This window comes from Bradysia coprophila, unplaced genomic scaffold (genome assembly GCF_014529535.1).
Source record: "Bradysia coprophila strain Holo2 unplaced genomic scaffold, BU_Bcop_v1 contig_494, whole genome shotgun sequence".
NCBI lineage: Eukaryota > Metazoa > Arthropoda > Insecta > Diptera > Sciaridae > Bradysia > Bradysia coprophila.
Genome location: NW_023503746.1, coordinates 846,572 through 868,106, shown reverse-complemented (window position 1 = coordinate 868,106; position 21,535 = coordinate 846,572). Strand labels below are relative to the sequence as shown.

The 21,535-nt window shown below is 35.5% G+C and overlaps 1 protein-coding gene and 1 long non-coding RNA gene across 2 annotated transcripts; both read right to left on the bottom strand.

Moving 5' to 3' along the window:
• Nucleotides 1-6,015: 6,015 nt before the first annotated feature.
• Nucleotides 6,016-21,147, bottom strand: LOC119082859. Its single transcript, XR_005088729.1, has 3 exons — nt 20,812-21,147; nt 17,791-17,796; nt 6,016-6,029 (listed from the first exon to the last, which is right to left on the bottom strand). It is a non-coding gene; the product is annotated as an uncharacterized LOC119082859 (long non-coding RNA).
• LOC119082858 (solute carrier family 22 member 3-like) lies at nt 6,870-16,932 on the bottom strand. The gene is made up of 5 exons (XM_037192521.1): nt 16,330-16,932; nt 8,531-8,768; nt 8,363-8,469; nt 7,341-8,301; nt 6,870-7,248 (listed from the first exon to the last, which is right to left on the bottom strand). The coding sequence occupies exons 1-5, from the start codon at nt 16,623-16,625 to the stop codon at nt 7,078-7,080; spliced, it is 1,773 nt and encodes a 590-aa protein (XP_037048416.1). The 5' UTR covers nt 16,626-16,932; the 3' UTR covers nt 6,870-7,077.
• Nucleotides 21,148-21,535: the final 388 nt, after the last annotated feature.

Below are 21,535 nucleotides of genomic sequence, written 5' to 3'. Positions count from 1 at the left end.
CACTTTCAGGGAAAAAAAGTTTTTGAAAATCGGTCACGTGGTTCAGATGTGATAGTCGAAAGAGTGAGTCTCAATTGGCAAACTCGCATGCACAGCGATGGTTAATTTTCATCAAGTAACTTATGCGATTCGTAGCTTATATGAACATGATTATTTTTCCAGTGTTAAATGCGAGTCTGACTTACTTTCTCAATGAACTTTCATAGTTCGTACTTCATGCTTTCATAGTCAAAAGTGTGAGATAGTAAAAGAAAACCCAGAACGTCGAATTTAGCACTAAAAATTTTTTATTGTCTTTTTTCAAAATTTAATTAATTTTTCGTTAAATCTTTCTTCAAATACGTTGGATGTTCTTTTTGATAGTCATCAACAACTACCACCATATCTTGGTATTCTAAGTCATCTTTTTTGATGATGCCAATCAAATCAGACATCAGCTTTACTGATCTTTCAGCAGAATCATTAGCTACTTTCAATTGTTTCACAATGTCCGAACCTTTCTGGTATGATGGTAGTGATACCATTTCTCTATTGGTTCCCGCAAAAAATCGGTCGCAATCCGGAATCTTTCAAAAAAAAATTCGAGTATTTGAAGTTACAAAATCACTAAATTTTTTTGTTAAAAATGTCTTCGTGATTTCGCTGACGCTTACGATTACTCTGTGATCATTTTGTGGAACGATTTAAAAGTGAGGGCCAAGTGGTCTTTCATCCACCCGGCGCAAACCATATCGCGAGGTGGATGTCGAAGGCCATTTATAGTCTAAAGATTTTTCGAATTCGAAATTCTCTCAGTCTAAACCAATTTTGTCGTTCATTAAAGGCATTCTTGTTGAATTGATTACGAAATTTTCCTGATTTATTTACTTTGAAATTACTTACTAGATGAAACTACCATGGTCGAATTATGTGCTTTTTACTAATGAATACATACGTACTTCGATACATTTTCCCTTTTTCGGTTCCATATTGTGGAGCTTGAGTTGTTTTGTTTTTATGCTTTTACGATTTTATACTTTTGTTAACTTTTTTATAGTAGCTCTTTTGAATTGTTAGTGCAAACTAGAGTTACACAGGTCCTGTAAACATAATTTTTTTAAGATGAAATAAATGAAATGAAATGAAATGAAATGAAAGATTTTTATGTTTCGTCACCAATTTGGCCTGAATTCAACAGACTTGAATGGGTTGAGGGAGGTGTCAATCTTCATAATTCGGCATTATGTGAAAGCTTGGTTTTGATGTCCCATACCAGCGGAGGCTCCCTTTCAAGACTTTGAATTTTTGAAAACTGTCTTACTCGACCAATCCATGAAAGTGGAAATGATTGACAGGCTGAAACTTGATGACCCAGATGATGATGATGACGAGAAAAATATCGTTCCACAAAATGATCACAGAGTAATCGTAAGCGTCAGCGAAATCACGAAGACATTTTTAACAAAAAAATTTAGTGATTTTGTAACTTCAAATACTCGAATTTTTTTTTGAAAGATTCCGGATTGCGACCGATTTTTTGCGGGAACCAATAGAGAAATGGTATCACTACCATCATACCAGAAAGGTTCGGACATTGTGAAACAATTGAAAGTAGCTAATGATTCTGCTGAAAGATCAGTAAAGCTGATGTCTGATTTGATTGGCATCATCAAAAAAGATGACTTAGAATACCAAGATATGGTGGTAGTTGTTGATGACTATCAAAAAGAACATCCAACGTATTTGAAGAAAGATTTAACAAAAAATTAATTATATTTTGAAAAAAGACAATAAAAAATTTTTAGTGCTAAATTCGACGTTCTGGGTTTTCTTTTACTATCTCACACTTTTGACTATGAAAGCATGAAGTACGAACTATGAAAGTTCATTGGGAAAGTAAGTCAGACTCGCATTTAACACTGGAAAAATAATCATGTTCATATAAGCTACGAATCGCATAAGTTACTTGATGAAAATTAACCATCGCTGTGCATGCGAGTTCGCCAATTGAGACTGACTCTTTCGACTATCACATCTGAACAACGTGACCGATTTTCAAAAACTTTTTTTCCCCTGAAAGTGTGTTTCAATACGCATCTTTTGACGCCCATATCACTGATGTTGATGAGGTGCGTAACACTTAAAAACGAGATTACCCTTTCACGCTGACACTTATTGCAAGAGTTTCTCGAGCTCGTTCTCTCACACCACTTGACCAAATTCGCTCATATTTAAAACGAGACTCTTATTTTGCATTTCCATTGACAACAAATAAGTTACCACGTTTATAAGTGATGTTTTGGTTGAGTTTAGTGTCGAAAACTGTCTAGAAACCAGCCAAACTCAGAATTTTCCTTCAAACGAACCTCCCCAGATCAAAAACGCTTCAAAAAATTATAAAAAAAACGTTAGGGTCTCTTTTTTTGAACCATTTTAACTCTCTGATAGCATGCCGATGCAATCTAAAATAATTTTTCAAATTTGAACAGGCCTACTCGGCATGAATTCGTTAAATTTCGATGAGCTTTCTTCCGCAAGTTCTAAGTTCGAACCTAAGGCTCGATTTCCACTTACAAAAAAACCACTCAGTTTTGCCTCCGTCTAGCTAAACCATGTCCCTTTTCTATTGTCTAAAGTGTAAACGGAGAGAAAACGGAGTGCTTTTTTCGTAAGCGGAAATCAAGACTAACACATTAGTCAAAATTTCTCATATAAATTAAGTTTGTAAGGTTACTATAATGCCAAGTTGCGTAACAGTTTAATATTTGAGAAGGGGTAGATTTTCCGTTACAAAATATCTGATCTAGTGCTTTGTTTAGTACTATGCAATAGCTCTTTAGAATTCAGTCGATCGGTTACAACCGTGGATGTGTACGATTTGGGATAGACGTCAAATATTCAAATAAATGTACAGGGGTAACGCACTGCAAGAACAGGCAAAGGAACAGATTTTTTTAACTGTCATTTGACCCCTTATTTTGTATACAACGTCCGTAACGCAGAGGCATTATACCAACATAAAAACCTGAATTTACATAAGAGCTCTGGACCACAGCATCGTGGTGGCTCTTATTTAAATTCTGTTCTTTCGGCTGTTCTGGACTGCGTTGACATCAATGGAATCATACAAACAAACTTACTGAACCTGGTTTACACAGATGAAATAGTGACACACTCGCACGTGGTAAAGCCGTATAAGCTGAAGCAAACTTGTGCCAAAATTTCGCTGACCTCCCCCGTACAAGTAATTTTTTCACTGCCCAAGGTCCTAGAATTATGTGTTCGATTTTGAAATTCGACCAATTGAGCATTTTCGTTTCTTCTTCGTTTCTCTGATTATACTCTCCTTTTCAATGTTATTTCAAAAAATACTTTTGATAATCAAATTTATCGTAATGTTTCAAAATAAAAAACTTTTGTATTTAGTTTTTTACGTTTTTTATGCGTTGTAGGGTAGTAAATCACTTTTACACACTTGTCTCGAACAAGTTGAGGCTTTCCGAGACTGATAATGACAAGTGTGTACTCTATTTTTCGCAATTCCGGGCCATAATCATCACCTTTCCATGCATCCATTTAATGTCGTTTTGAAGGTATTTATTTCACAGTGCGTTTTTGATTATTTTTTTCGCACTTGGGCTTTTTCACATTTTTTTCGCACGCTACATACCTTTAAGAAAGACTAAATTTTATAAATAAAAACTTTGCACAGACCAGGATTTGAACATCCAACACCAAAATTCTTCCAAACACCAAGCAACGTCTTCGGCTACAGAGTCACACAATTATACAGAACGTATTGTTGAAGCGTACATACTAAGCATTGACTACTTGACTTAGCGCGTCTCTATACATCACATTGCAATGTGCGTATAGTGCAGGTTGCTTGATCGTTCAAATGAATTCATGTTTGCATGTGAATGTTTGGTAGAAATTTTGGTAATATTTTGCATTGGAAAGGTGATTATGGCCCGAAATTGCGAAAAACGTTGTATCTACCACGGTAGCTATGCCGGTATTTTTTCGCACACGACGTCTTGTCGACCTTGGCTTCGCCTCGGATCGACAATCAACATCTAGTACGAAAAAATACCTTCATACCTACCTTGGTAGATAAATAACTATTATCACATAAGCGAAAACGAGACAACAACATAGAACTGAAGCGTAATTTTTGAATTATTCTTCTAGTTAAGTAATTTTGACATCCGAACACCGCACGTATGTGATAAAAGACCATATAAAAGCATTAAGCAGAAATTGGGAAACACTTGAAAATGATGAAAGTTAGTCAGGCAATTTCGTTTCGGTTGTAAATCCCGATAATATCGATGCTAAAATCTTCGGTTCATTGCCTTAAATAATTCCATTTGCTCACCATTTTTTTTCCAACCCCCATCCCCCCATTCACATTTCATTCCAATTTATCTTTTATTTCAGATTTTATCGGTACCAAACGCACGAAATAAATTATTTATTGACAAATTTACACTCATAAATCGATGTAAAACAGAATAACAAATCATAGGCGCATACAGAAGTGAGCTTTTGTTCGAGAGAGGAGTCGGGGTGGAAAAAACGAGTATGCACAAAAACAGATTTTATTCAAATTCAATAAAAAGTTTTTATTACTACGCGATCGTAAACAGTAATATTACAAATATATACGGGATTTTAACGACAGATTCTATGTGTTTCAGGGGACAATAAAAATTTTCGGTTTTTTTTTGTTCGACTAAAAAAAGCATTTGATTCATAAATGCGGTGCTTTAGCGGTTTTCGATTCAATTGTTTATAGCTCTACACCCTTTCCCGAACAACGGGAATACGCTGCCTCAATTTCCTTTTTTTCTTTAATTTTTTCCATTTTATTTCCCTTCACTGAAAGTCAGAGTCTTATGACAGAAAATAACCTGAAACGTCCGTAACGCTAAGCTCACTATATTTTGAAAATGTTGTACAATGGCAAAAAGCAATACCATCTCTGTTATTCGTGGTCGTTCTTGCGATCGTACATTTTTCAAAAAGGATTATGGTGGAAAGATATCATCAAAAGTAAACTAAAAACCAGCATTTTAAAAACGCCAAGATGTATGCTTTTCAGCAAAGCATTGATGCCTCTTGAAGGAACTGGTTGACTCAGTGGTAACGTACTGGCCTTCCACCAAGAAAATCCGGGTTCAAAGAAAATCCGGGTTCAAAGAAAATTCGGTGAGGGTAAATTCTTTATAGGTTTTTTCCTCAATGTGTAGGATGAAAGTACGTTCCTAAGTGTCCCCAAGCTTCATAATCTGGGTAGTTGAGGTGTTTGGTGCCCTCAACGAAACGTACACAGAAGAATGACATGAATGACGTAACCAACGCACTGCTCCTAGCATGAACATAAGAAATATTTGGAGGCTGATGAAGTCACAGTAGGCACTGCGTTTCTTTCGTGAAGATAGGTGACTTGTTTTAGTTGTGTGAGTTCAAACACACAATACAATCAATCTTAAGCGGTAGCTCTCATCACAAAAGCCTCCAAATTCGACGTTTGTCAAAGTAGTGTTCATGCTAGGAGCAGTGCGTTGACGTAACCCATTCACAATGAATTCTGTGTACAAATATCTGCAGTCTAACTTTAGGCGCAGATATAATCAGCACCAGACGAAAAACCCTAAAGACTTCGCTAACGTGTAGGAGTGGTTCGGAATTCACGTGAAGCGTGTGGTCCTCCTCACCTCATCGGAAGGTTTACATCCAGTAGTGGATAATAAAGGCTACAAATATATTAGGAGTTAAAAATCGCTAACCGAACTATCAACTCAAAGCTCTTTTTATTTGTTCAGAAAATTGAATTTAATTTGAGTAAAGCATGAGATGGCTGGCTGATTTATAAACAGGTAGTTAGTTTACCAGTGAAAATGAATGAGATGCACATTTTTAATGATGTGGCAAATAGACATCGTTTTTGCATTTCACTAGAAATTTCTGGTCTTAAGAGAGATGAACTCTTTGAAAATGTGTAGCCTACATTTAGTCGGAAAAATATTTGTTTTTTGATGATTTCTCTGAACCAAAATCTTTGTTTGAAAAAGTAGAACCATTAAGGTACGCAAAAGGAAAAATTTGGTTTGTTGATGATAATTTATCCCACTCGGAGAAACCTGTGCAGATAAATTTACACAATCTGCAAAGGTTTCTCCAAGCGGGATAAGTTATCATCAACAAACCAAATTTTTCCTTTAAAAGTAACACATTTTTGAGTGCCTTAATGGACCTACTTTTTCAAACAAAGATTTTGGTTCAGAGAAATCATCAAAAAACAAATATTTTTCCGACTAAATGTAGACTACACATTTCCAAAGAGCTCATCTCTCTTAAAACGCCAGTTCATTAAAGACGAATCTACACATGGCTAAATTGTTGCCTATTTTTTGGGGCAAAATTATTATTATTTTGATGTTAATTTTGGACTCGCATTCTTTTTGGAAAATGTACAACCATCGTTTGGTGTTAAATTGTGTTAGCTTTCAAGAAAAATTTAAACGCTTGTGGCGATGAACCTAACCCCGAGAAAACTCAAAATATGTGTTAATTTTCGTGAAATATTGAGATTTCCCAGACTGAGGTTACATCACCACAAACATTTGAACTTTTACTGAAAGCTAACACGTTTTAACACCAAACGATGGTTGTACTTTTTCCAAAAAGAATGCGAGTCCAAAATTATCATCAAAATAATAATAATTTTGCACCGAAAAGTAGGCAACAATTTAGCCATGTGTAGATTCCTCTTAAAAATGATCAGAAAACTAAGACTGGAATTATTAAAAAATTTAGTCAGTCAAGGGACCTGACCCACCCTAGTTCGAAACGAAAAAAAAACGAATTCAAGTGGAAAACAAGTCTTTCGTGTCAATTTTTTTTCTTTCTTTATTTCCATCAAACATAAAAAGGCGAAAATGTGGCCCATTCGTATCAAGGAGTTAAAACGTCTTGGTTCCATGCACACACACACATACACACAAATAATACAAGAAAAGTTTTACAAAATCACAATACAAATCTAACAACTTTTGGTGTTCAATTTGATGTACCAAAAAAGTGTGTTCGTCGTCAATTTATGTTGTCTTTTGTCACTTCATTCGATTTTCCAATATTTTCGGCTTCTTCTATTGTATCGGGCAATTTTATATTGAAAGTCTCTGGAAAGTTGGTGACAAGGATACCCGATAATATTGAAACGCTTCCGAACAACAACAGTGTTAACGATGGTAAAATTCTTGCCTGAGTTGAAAGAAGAGAAAACTGCATTGAGTACCGCACAATTTATGGAATAAAAGTTAACGGAGCTACTATGTATTGTACAATATACTAACCAACAATGGTGTCTGCGGTGCCAGCATCGAACCGATAAATCCAAAGGCAGAACAAATGCCCATTAAACTTTGCCGTAGAAACGTTGGATAGAGTTCAGTAGTGTAGACGTACAGCACATAAAACGACACGGATATCGAACATTTTCCAATAAAAAACAGCAACAACCGTATAACATCGGAACTGTCTGTGTTGGGAGTGAGTTCGCTAAGAAGGCATACAATTCCAGCCACAATCAGCGAACAGCATAATGTCCATCGTCGACCGACGCGTTGCAATAAAACATAGGTCAGTGCAACGGCTGGTATCTCACCGACACTGACCATTATGAAGTTAACGTATTTGTTGCCACCGAGAACCACCGATTGCACACTGAGGCCATAGTACACGAAACCGTTGGTGAACCAACAAAAACAGCAATTGATCAGACGCAGGGACAGGATGCGCGATTTAGTGATCACCATAAAATTTCCGCCCGTTTCTTCCGCATTCACCGCACCGCTGGAACAATCGTGCATCGCGTTAACTGATTTTTCGGACAGTGTTACTCGATTTATTTTGGCAGCTCGTTGTATCACATGAACGGCTTCGCGATTTCGTCCTTTACTGAGCAGCCATCGAATACTTTCCGGTATCACCCAGATGTACGACAACACCAAGAATGTCGGTATGTATATGATGCGCTGTAGGATGCGAAACTTTCTCACATACATGGCGATAAGACCGAGCACCACTTGACCGACCGAAAATACGAACGAGATGATAACACTGCCGATGGCTCGCTTCTTGCGTCCGACCAGTTCCATGCCCAAAATGAATATCGTCATGTACGAACCGGATGCGACCAGTGCGGTTAGAAATTCTAAAATTGCGAACATCCAGTAGTTCCACGAGAATGAGATAAGGACGCCAAGAACGCCAGTCAATGCGAAGTTGCATATTACCACGGTGCGTCGACCGAATCTGAATCAATTTTAATTTCATTTGGTAATTTGATCGACCATCACATTCCAAAACGACTTACCGATCTGATATTAAGCCAGACACTGGCAGCATAATCAGTTCTGCGCTCATTTTCAGCGTTCCAATTAATGTCAATTTCCAATGGTTGTCGTCACACGTTAAATTGAACTGCAAAATGAATTCAAGTGAACAAAATAGCTGGGATGGAACGGATTGATAATGAATTTACTGCGCTAAGAATGGTGTCCTCGTCAGTTTTGTACACAAAATCATTGCACTTCTCGATGATCGACTGATTGAAATATATTGCCGGGCAGAATGACGACAAATTGTCCGATTGATTGTGATGATTGTATTTATAGCGCATGCAATTGTCCACAGGTGCTTCGTCTTCGAATGGAATCGCATTTGCAATCCATTTCGGACTGTAGTCAATGGGATTCGATTCACATTCTGGTATTTTGCATCTGAAATTAAAGTCGAGATAATGTGGAAGGTGTAGCAGGTTGAAAAATCATTCGGATCAAGAAATAGGGTGCCATTCTAACTATCCTTGCTGAAGCTATATTCCGTCATCATTACGCAATTGGAATACGTTTCTACAATAGCCTATAATTGTCAATGGCTAATGTTAAATAGCACAATAAACACTGAAGCCATCTCTATCTCGTTCTCTATTAATCTCGAGGGGGAAACAACAACGGAAAATCGTGTCCCACCATTCGCATTCGAAAGCCATTCGATTGTATTCTCCATTCATTTGCTCGCATCGTTCCACTCATTCGCTCATATTTCCCTACATTCCAAAGGCGAATTCAGCCTGTTCCACCATTCGTTCTTGTTGTTTCCCCCTCGATTAATCTGAGAAATTAGCGAAAAGCATAATTCTAATTCCACATAATTAATTCCCATTGTGGATTAACGAATCATAATTATCGAATTATGATGTTGCATATGAATGTGTGCTATGAAACTTTATCATAATTTCATTCGTGACTTTAGACATTATTGGGGAAAAAATCGTTACCAATTTACCTCAGGTGGACGAAATCGTGATCTATTTAATTAGCACCCTGGGGTTTTGTTTGCTGTCTAATCGGAGAGAGTTGTCATCATTGTTCCGATAAGAAACTGTTTAACAGACCCAACAACATAATCGCTATGGTTCACGAAAATTTCTGAGGCGATTTCAAATTCAATATCAGGGTTGCACTTTTATGCTTTTCTTCAGTCAATATCATCTCTAACAACGTAACTACATTTATTGAGGTGTTAAAAATGCAATGCAGCCTTTGCATTTTTCATGTAAAATTAGAAATTAGTAAACAGTGTACAAAAAAAGGAATAAGGTTGGATTTAGACAGCGTCAAAACGAAGTTTGTTTGCTAGAAAGGGTATTGCTTCAGTAGCCGATCATTTCGTTGTTTATGTAAATGTAACTAAAAACACGCGCATACACACTGATGCACAAAGAATCGAGCAAACTACCACGGCATATTAATTGTGAAATTTAACGAACATTTGTGAAAGCCTTGTTGGGCTTACACACGTGTACTAGTATATGGGTTTGTGAAGAACTTATTACTGCTTCGAACTCATCTGATTTTTTTATTCATTGACCAATCTAAAGAACCTTAAGAGACTATAAAAACGCGATATCAATTTGTTGCATCAGTTAGTACAACGCACTTCAAGCAAAAGTACTGTTAATGACACCTGCCAAATAGAGTACTACTTTGTATGAAAAAAGTGTCCGAATTTTTTTACAGTAACAAAATTTGTTCGATACATCAGTGGCGCCGACTATAGGGGGCGAGAGGGGGGGGGGATTTGCCTCTCATGACAACGCAAAAACTCTTTAAATTCCTAAAGTTTTCCACGTTCTTTTTTATCATTTTGTGCTCTTTGCCCCAGGGGCACTTTTAAGCTTTTTGAGTAAATACACACTTTTCTACAAAAAACAAAAACGTACCTTTTTGCAGATTTGAAAATTGAAAACCGTACCTTTTTGCAGATTCGAAAAGTGTGTAATTACACATTTTCTTTGTAAACAAAAAAGTGTGTAGAATACACACTTTTCAAAAGTTTTTACACATTCGACATTTAAATATATAGCATCCTCAACGAGGCTCGGAACGGGTCGGGTTCGGTCAGACCGGAACCCGAACTTGAGTTAACCCGAACCTGAAAAATTATTTCGGGTTCAACCCGAACCTGACCCGAACTGGAATTTTCGATTTCGGGTTTAACCCGAACCTGACCTGAACCCGAAATTGTTCAACCCGAATTTGACCTGAACCTGAATTTTCAATTTCGAGTTCGACCCGAACCTGAACTGAACCCGAAATTTTAAATTTAATCAGGTCGGGTTCGGGTAACCCGATATTTTTGACTTTTTTTTAATGTAATAAACGCTCAAAATTTCGGGTTACCCGAACCCGACCTGATTAAATTTAAAATTTCGGGTTCAGTTCAGGTTCGGGTCGAACTCGAAATTGAAAATTCAGGTTCAGGTCAAATTCGGGTTGAATAATTTCGGGTTCAGGTCAGGTTCGGGTTAAACCCGAAATCGAAAATTCAAGTTCGAGTCAAGTTCGGGTTGAACCCGAAATAATCTTTCAGGTTCGGGTCATGAATCCGGTTAAGGTCAACCTGAACTAAAACAGGTCAACCCGAACCCGTTCCGAGCCTTACAACGTTGTTACAATTAACTTTGTTTTAACTTGGAAACCGGGACTATTTTTGGGAAATTGATTTCCTAAATTTGCTAATATTTTCCGAAATTTGCCTAGATTTTCAAAATTTTGTCAAATTTGTAACTTAAAAAACATATTCGACAAAATTTTAACATAGTTTTATTTTTGTACACTTTCGAACCAAAATCTTAAAATTTTGGTGAAGTTTCGAATTTTTGTTTTAGGTTTTACATGTGACTGGAAAATTTCGGTTGTATTCGAGTCTTGATTCTAGCGATATAGTTTATTGTAATGATTCACAAAATAAAATATAGAAATCATTCGAAACTGAAAAATATAACTGCACGTTGAGCACAAGAGACAAGAGACTATTTTACTGTAAAACATACCTCACATAAGGTAAGTGAGGTAGTAGCTGACCGGCTAAGCAATTTTTCAACTTTGGTCATCAGTATCTCAGGATGATTTCGATGAAGCTAAGTAGGGAATGCAATCCCGGTACCAATCCCGGTACCAGTACCGGAAAATCTCAATCCCGAATCCCGGTATTGATCAAAAAATCCCGAGATTAGTACCGAAATTTAAAATTCAGTTTTTTTTAATTAAATGTTGATATCGATCAACTTGTATGATTCAAACTACTATGGCAATATAAGATAAACATTGAAATAAAGGATTTTTTGACGTTTTTCTCTCATGTGCGTGAATTGTAGGGTATTTTTGTCGTATTATTTGCAAACACAGAAAAATACATTTTTAAAACTACGATGCGTGATCATAGTGGTCGGCTGTAGAAAGTACTCTATTTTACATGGAAATATTTTTACAGTTTGTTTACGTTTGCATAATACACTGTCCAGTTTCAGTACTCTATTTAGAGTACCACCCATGCTTGAAGTGCGTTGTGGCTAGCCAAAATTGGTCAATAAGTGTTTAAAATCTTTCTGACAGTAGTTGAATTTGCTTGAGAATGGAGGCAACCTCAGCCTTCTTTTATCAAAAGCATATGAGTGTCTGCTGCTCATCAAACCAACGAGCGTTGAATCTGAACGTGCATTTTCGGCTTGCTGTTACTTGCGTAGTAAAATATATTGTGGATTTAGGCGATATTTCACAAAACTGTCATTAATTAACGCTGTCGGCAAGTCGGTCTTCTGTCACTTCACACGGTTTATATTTTCAAAGGCAGCGTGTTTGAAAATTTAAATTACCTAACTAATCAATTGATTTTTAAATCACAAAGCACAAAAATTTGCAATTGTGACAACAACAAGTCCCACAACCTGTACGTTCAAGATTGAACGATGACACGTTGAGTGCATTGCGCTTCTTTAGAGCATTTTCCAAAAAAAAAATTGAAATTTTCAATGTGACATCTACGCTGTTGCAAGCATAAATTTAAGTTAGTTACCCGTCCTTCACACAGCGACATATGTATCGAATTTCTTTTGTCCTAGCGTCAAATTTGATATTTAGAACAAAAGAAATTCGATACGTATGTCACTGTGTGTAAGCACACTTAACTGTACCATTAAAAAAACTAAAAAAAAATTAGAATAAAATGAAAATAATTTTTTTTACTGATAATTAATCCATATTTTTTCAGTACCGGAAATCCCGGTACTGGTACCGGTACTGAGTTTCTCAATCCCGAATCCCGGGATTCAAAAATCGGTACGGGATTGCATTCCCTAAAGCTAAGTTTTTCCTTCGTCAGAATTTAATTTGATCTGTTCCCATTCCGAATATCAGAACTATTTACAATTAATTAATTTTTATTGTAAAAAACTAATTTTACTGAAGCACTGTTTTTGGTAGCTGACCACAAAAAAACGAGTGTTTTTATACCTGACCAGTCTTGTTGCAGTAGTTGACCGCTACAAAATTAAGACATTTTTCAAATTTTTCACAATAATTTCGCATTATTCGACACATTTTCACTCTTAATTCACTGATATTAACCAATTTCAATGATAAAAACGCATAAAAACACAAAATATCAACGAATTTTAATCACATCATTTTGTACACAACAATGCACATGGAAAGTGAATTTTAAACAGCCTCGATGAAGGGGGTACAGTGGCAGAGACAGAAATATGCGACATGAGAAAATGCGACAAAGTGGATCTGTCGTAAAATTTGGATTTTTTTAGCGCAACATTTTTGAATGTTAATTTTCAAGAATTCGATTTGAATTGATTGAACAGAAGAAATAATAAATATTTTCATAATTAATGCTCGCAACAGATCAAACCTGGCCTGAAACAAGAAAGTCTAATTAAAATCAAGTTGGGTTGAGGCTTTTAATTGATTGATCACAGGAATTTAATCAGAGAAAATCTCTTCACATAAACTGAATCAGAAAAAATCTCAGATCTAGAATCTAGACCGACGGGATCATATGAAATGAATCAGGTCGTTGGAGTGCTTTCCTAGGTTCATATCTCAACGTGACAATTTCTTTGGATCTATTCACATAAAACCAATTTTGATGTTTATGAGAACGAGAACATTGTCCATGGAATTTTTCGTTTTTGAAAACATTTAACACCGACTTTATTATTTATGAGAACACTGTCACGGGTGGCACATTATTAATCAATTATTAATATAATAAAATCATAATTTTGCACACTTTTTCACACACAAAACGAAAAATCATCACAATCAACCACATCAAAACAAAAAAAAATAATTTAGAATTTTCACAACTGTCACTTTTTCGTTGAACCACTTTGTCGCAATATGACGCAACGACAAAACGACTCTGCCACTGTTACCCGCTTCATCGAGGCTGTTTAGTGAATTTGTCACATGAAGACAAATGTACGGAATTTGGTGCGGTCAACTACACAAACATGGCATATTTTTGATGCAATGTTTTGATCACCATGTAATTAATCAAATATTAACTTTTAGACGCTATTTATGTGAATCATATTAATTGTCGAACTATTTACTACCTCAAAACACCAAAACTTTGTCTGTTAATAATTCTTTTGCCAATAAAAACCTTAAATTAGACCACACCGATGTTACGATTTTCTTAAGAATTGTGCAACTTTGTACTGAGATGGTGCACTGGTTTCATTTTATGGTTTTATCAAATAAGTAAACATAATAATCGCATTATTTTCATGAAACGTTAATTTGCGTATTTTCATTCGTAATTATTTTCCAAAACTGATAAATAATGCAGCTGTTCAGGTACACGTGCACGGTCAGCAACTACATCGTTTACCTTAAACAAGAACAAACCGCAGCCCCACAAAATCTTTCTCTGATACGAAAATCATTCTCGTAGAATTTGGAACAGTTAAACTTTGTTGAAAAATAAGAAACCGAGACAGTTTAACTAACAAAATTTTATTTGAAATTATCAGAACTACTAAAAGAAAACCAAAAAATTATCATTCCAGACACTAACATTCTAGATAAAGTATATTTGTTGATAAAGAGCCACCGTTAAAGTTTAGGCAAGAGCCACCGTTAAAGTTTAGGCGGTCATTTTAAATTTATTATTTCAACAAATGTTTTCTTTTTCCCAAAAGTGTGTAGTTGGACATTTTTTGTGCAAACATAAAAGTGTGTAGAATACACACTTCTTAAAAGTTTTTACACACAGTGTGTAAAATACACGCTTAAAAGTGCCCCTGCTTTGCCCCCCATGAGCCCCCCATGAACGAATCTAAAGTAGGCGCCTCTGCGATACACTGTCCAGTTTCAATACAATATTTAGAGTACCACTCATGCTTGAAGTGCGTTGGTTAGTATCAAAGATTACCAAAGAAATCAGTTGTAAATAGTGAATTTATGGAGGATTCTAACCTCAAATAGTTCTACAAAAGTTTAACTGTTCCGACTTTCGAAAACTGTTTTTAGAACAACAAAGACATATTTTGAGAACTTTGTATTTCTCAGAAAACTTGAACAATATTCTGTACATTGACAATACCATTCGATTTATAATTACAATGTCAAAAACGAGATAAGTGACATAGATTTCTACTTTTACTATTTCAGATATATTCACGAAAAACAGAAACTAACTGGAAATTTCCACTGGAAATTCTGATTAGCGCTGGCATGATGGATTCAGTTCACAAACTATGTCTTCCTTTTCACAGCTTTTAGTAGGAGTTTTTTTTTTACTGAAAAATCCCAATAAGAGGTCCTGGTTTTTAAAACCATATAAATGAAATAGAATTCCAACATCGGAGCTTGTACTCAAGCATCCATCAAGTACGTTGAAGTTTTAATTAACTTTGGAGAGACGAAGTTAAATGCTTCTTGTTTTAGAAAAATGGCGATTTTCTCAAAATTCTTGAAAATCGTAAAAAGTGACCGTTCATAAATGACGTCCGCTGTTAGGGGTGAGTTGAAGAAAACGTGACAGCCGGCCGTAACAAAATTTGGTCAATTTTGACCACGTTTACGTGACGATGGAGGAGGAGGGGTCTAAAACCTACAAAAAGTAGTGGACGTCATTTATGAACGACCCCAAAGTGCTCTCTATCTCCATCTTGCATTCCTTTATTGTACAAGAATTTCTTGTCTAGAAATCGGAGCCTAAAGTGAGAAAAGATTGATGAACGGTCCCCTCGACTAATCTCCACTAAGTAAGAGTAGTAAAAAGCTTTTCATCGTAAAATGTGCGCCAAGATAACTCAAATATTCTCCTATAAGCAAATGCTGAGATTGTTAATAGCACCCTTATCTAGACGTAAATATATGTTCTAATAAATCTTTACATTGTCAAGGTTGCATCATTCATATCTCATTCAATGAAAATTCAAGTACGGCGTACTGACCCGATTAAGATAACAAAAACGCATTTTCACACAACGGCGAATCAGATCTTAATTGTTGTTACAGTTATTGTCAACCGATTTTGTGTCTAGGTTTGCTTCAGTTCAGTTTGCCGCTGCTTTGAATTTATGCGGGTTCCACAGTCGCACGCACGTAAGTGGTATTTGTGAAACAGTATAAGTAAAACGATTGTATAAGTGTATCAGCTGGTAAAACAGGTGACCCAAATTAAGACATAAATTCGGTTGACATTAACTGTAAATAGCCAGACTGACAAAAGAGGACCAAAAACACGGCAACAATTTGTTAAACGGGGAGCAGAAAAGAAAAGATTTCTTTGTATTTACTAGCAGACATTTTTAAAACATCAGGTAGTACCTGATCTTCCACATACAAAATTAGTAAACTAATCAGTAAGGCAAACACGTTTAGATAAGATAAGATAGAGAAAGTACTGTAACTTTGTACGTATTTGGTTCAAAGTTTCCAATTGAAATGAAATATGTTTTACGTCAATTACCTGTATTCCAACTGTCCAGCCGTAAAAATGTAACTAAGTCCTAAGCAAGATATCAACAAAACCGGCAATATCGTCAGCGAATAAATAAATATTTGGAATCTGCCAAATTCCCCAAGGTCAGACAAAATTGCTTCCAAATCGAATTCTTTGTGTTTCACAGTTTCGTCAAATCCGAGCGCTATCTCTTCGTGTTTCACATTTTTTTCGAATTCGAGCTCAATTGTTTCGAGTTTTCCATCTTCGTCGATTGCCCGTATTTTCGTTACAATAACGTTGTCATCGTTGGCGGTTTCCATGGCAATTGGATACACAATCACACGCTAAGCGAAAATAGTTTTTCCCGTTCAAAGCATCACTTTTCACTTAAAATTTAAAAACAAAAAATCCGCACGCACGTGCACATTGAAACCACACGATAATGTTCTCCCTTGAACGATAGCGTCTCAAATTATCACAGTCAACTGAAACTGGTCATTTATTGTTGATATTCATCATCAATGTTAAAGAATATCACTACTACAGCATAACAATCTTCCCATAAAACAAAACAACTCACAGAGCCGAATCGCTATTTTTAAGTTCAATCATTCAGTTCAAGTTCACGTACTGGTTTTTCGTGAAAAATGTTCAATGTTTGTCGTATTTTGTTGTTTATGCGTGGATCGAATTGGTAACTAAGGAAACAAATATTTTATTTGAACGAACTTTCTTCGAACAAAAGAACAATAAATTTGTTTTGCTATAAATTGGTATACAATCTGACACTGATATTCAAATTATAATGGTAACAACAACAACCTGATGGGTAAAAGAATTCCGGATTTAGTGTGTTTTTGCAATGAATGTTGTCTGATGTCTGAGGTCGTTCGAAGTATTATACATAAAATAATACACAACGATAGAGACACTGGACTAGACATGTTGCTATATGCTTTATAAGCATGAGCATCATTTAACTACTGATAAAGTGTAATGAATGGAAAAAAAAATTGTCCAGCTAAATTTTTAATTGGCACACATACCTCATTCGGATCATTTTACCATACGTAAACTATAATTTTCTCTGGCGAACCTTTAATTAAATTTTTAGAGTGACGGTGAACTTCAATTAAATCGTATTTTCATTTAACGAAAAAAAAACCAGCAGGAAACGAATGGTCTTGTTTCAATAGCTCACGTATAGTATGGATGGAATTCAACAGTCGATTTTTCACAACAATGAATAAATTAACTCATTTCATTGACGTCGAAAAAATCAGATTTCGAATTTTAATTCGAATCGACCAGAACAAAAATAGAGCGAGATTTCGTTCAAAAAGTATTTTGAGTCTGTTATGTGCCAGCCCTAATGCGACTCTGTGACCAAAGAACAACAGAATTCAAAATAGAGTCACTAATCGTATTGTTGATAACTATACAATTTGAACACTTGCATGACTGTTTGTTGTCGGTTTTTAAAACTTACATCTTGCAAAATTGTCTCATTGTCTGGGAAAGTCTGGTGACTGGGAATATAATCAATTAGCGAAAATCTTTTGATCAAATTGATCTGCTTTTTACGCGTCACATTAAAATATCCGATTAATTTATCGAAGCACTCCAGCAATGGCATTGGAAAAATAATTAAGATTGGCGAACATATCTTGGTAGATTGTGATATATTTAATCAGGGTTTGCCCTCGCTTAATAACCGATAAATATACTCAATGTCCCGTAATTCATAAAATTCGTTAATTAATTTCTCTCGGCTTGAATTGAAACGATTGGTTTAAATATTATTGAGCACACTATTTACAATTAATTTTTTTTAATGTATTCAATGGTGTCAATGGAAAATATTCTTTGAATTATTTTATGCTGCAATATTTACACTGAACAATTTAAATTAAATCAATTGAAATCTGGAAAATGATACTCTCTACATAAATACATATATGGTTTATCGTTTAACAGTCAGTAACGTCGCGGTTGTCGGGCCTGCTCTACACATTCGCAGTGACAAGAAATGAATTTTTTAAGGGAAATTAAGCGAACAAACGGGCCTGAGTGAGGCAACTTCACAAACGGGCTTGGGTAAGGCACGCACAGATTCAGTAGACCTTTGTAGACACAGTAGACACGGCATCAGCTACACCTATTGAGCTTTGAGGTTCTACGAGTTTGCAGGCAAGGTAGTTATACGGGGAGAAGAGCACTGGTTGTGCTAAATTTAATTCTAAATTTAGACTAAAGTAAAGAAGAGAAAATTAAATTGATTTTCGCACAGCCAGGGAAATAATCATATACGACACCGTTCATAAAAGACGTCCTCTTTTCAGGGACTATTATTTGGAATATTTATTGTTAAATTCTTAAAATTATCAAAAATTTATTAGTTATTTGCACAGAAAGATGAAAAATTGAGTTTTTGTGTGAATTTTGTTGATCCGAGACGAAGCCGTGGTCAATAAACATACGAACACGAGACTTTTCACTTTTATCCCTAGTTATGTAATGGATTTAACATGCTTTTGCCTAAACCAATTTTCTTATTTTCTTTAGGTGTGAAATTTTTAAATTGCTAAAAAAAAAATCAGGAAAAATCGGACGTTTTTTTTAACGAAACGTTTACTGACCTGACGGATTGGTCGATTGATGAGTATAGGTCTGAACCAAGGCCATACGAATTGTCAAACTACTGTCAAATTTCATCCATAGAGACAACCTCATCAATATTTGTATGAAAACCGAGCTCTGTGGATGAAATCGTGTTCGTTCGGCCAGTCAAATTTAGTGTTTACAGTTACTTGGAACAAACTATTATCGAGACTATTATGCTAGTCGTCCACATTGTACGAGCTTGAAAGTTGTATAACTGAGACTGAAATATACATTTATTTGTTTGCAACGCCCATAAATGGTCTCCACAGAGACTCAGCACTGAAAACAGATATCATACAGATCGAAAGAATTTGCATCGTATTCGACCAGATTCGATTTTTTTTTCAATGTCAACATTTATGGAAATTTATTCCATAAAAATATTATACATTTACCCGTCACAGCCAGTGAAGATATCACCAACACCAAATCCAATCTTTTACTTCTATTTGTATACGTTTTGTTTGATCATTATAGTTTAAAAAAGGTTTCGACATTGATTTTAGCAAGCCTACATTAGGGATCATGATCATGCCGTAATGACGTCCATATTTTTCAGTGTTGTCAGTAAGTGAATATTTCTCAAATTATCTACGGTTTAAATCTACTGACAACACTGAAAAATGTGGACGTCATTATTGAATGTTCCCTTAGCTAAAATGGGAATGTATTTAGTGTGCAGGAGGATCGAAAAAAAAAACAAAACAAAATCCACTACGAAAGAACTAGCAAAGAAAATTGGAAGCAATAAAAATCACTTTTCAACTATTATAACTATGATTAACTTCAAGCGTCAGCAATAAATCGTAAGATTGTGCATGTATTCAATTTCATAAATTTATACATACGTTTCGGTAATAGTTTCGGGAAATTTCCTGAATTTATAATGTTTAAAGCAAACCATGCACACATACACACATATTTCGATATGCATAGCAAAGTTTAAGCATATTCGCTGTTTTCGAAAAATAAAACTTGAATACATTATCCAAATAAGCTTTCGAGCGGTTTGTTCGAAATTTATATGTTTATTCAAACTCTTCATTACACGCTACGTTGTAATATGTTGTATGATATAGAGAAGATTCCTGTGCATGCCGGGCGTTGCACGGTAAATTATGTGATTCAGATTCAGCCTAAGCAAACAGTTGTAAATGATCAAGAAAATCACTCTTGCCTTGGTATATATTCAAATCACCATCAGAAATGAAATGAAAAATTAGAATTAAACCTGAATTAAATCAAACGATTTCTCATTCCAGACTTAAGTCCAAGCACGTCCTTTGAGGAACGCGACCCGTGACATAATGAAGTCACTCTTAAATGCCTATTTTAGGGAATTACATTCTCGAAAATTTCATAAAATTACCGAAATTACCGAATGTTGTAGCCTAAATTTGTGCGAAAAAATGATATACTTTCGATGATAACTGTCCATCCGCGTACTTTATGGAAAACGTAGGATCATCGTTTCGTGTCAAAAAGTGTTGGCTTTGAGTAACTATGATAAATGTTTATGATTGTGGTGATGTAGTCTCCTATGAGAAAACTCAGAACTTGTGCCAATTTTAGTGAACTATTGCGTTTTCTCGTAGGAGGTTACATCACCACAAACATTTATCATTTCACACACATTTTGTCATAAAACGATGATCGCATTTTTTCCAGAAAGGACGTGGATCGGAAGTTATCATCGAAAATAAATAATTTTTCCGCGCAAATTTAGGCTACAATTTAGCGTGGTATCGATTCGTCTTAAGCATCGATGCTTTACTGAAAAGCATACATCTGGGCGTTTTTCAAATGCTGGTTTTTAGTTTAGTTTTGATTGTAACTTCCCACAAGAATCCTTTTTCAAAAATATAGGACCGCAATAATGACCACGAATGTGATAGCTATCAACACAAAAAAGAGATTTGGTTCTAGCAGTTTGCCCAGCTCTGAGAAAACTGAGGAGTTTATGAAAATTTCGTTAAACTGCTGACTTTTCTCAGAGCTGGTCAAACGAGAATAGCCAATACTAAGTTTTAGTTAGACCTAACACATTCGTTATTGCGGACGTACATTTTTCAAAAATCATTCTGATGAAAATATATCATCAAGAATGAAATAATAGACACGCAAATGTAGGCTACAATTTCAGCTAAGCTTCTTAACGCTTCTTAAGAAAGAATTAGGGAATTTTTGATAACTTTATTTCCCTAAAATTGTCCTTAGTATACTTAGCTTAACTCTACTGGAATGAATACGAATGCTTATGACTCATTATGATCACACAAATTACAATTGTACGAGAAATTCTCATTATTTTCAATGTATCATCCTACCCAACTACCAGCTAACAAATCACTTTGCCTTATGTGTACAGATAACAAGCACATCCAAGTCTTAAAGTGCAGATAAGTCAATTGGAAATGCTTTATGTAAAGCACTGAACGACTGAACGTGACTGATACTGTTAGAAATTAATTTTAGAAGTTGTCAGTCTGCTCTATTGCTCTGCATGCATGTTTAAGCATAGGTATTTTGTCTTTGCAGCGGATTAACAACGAATGATTCCGAAACA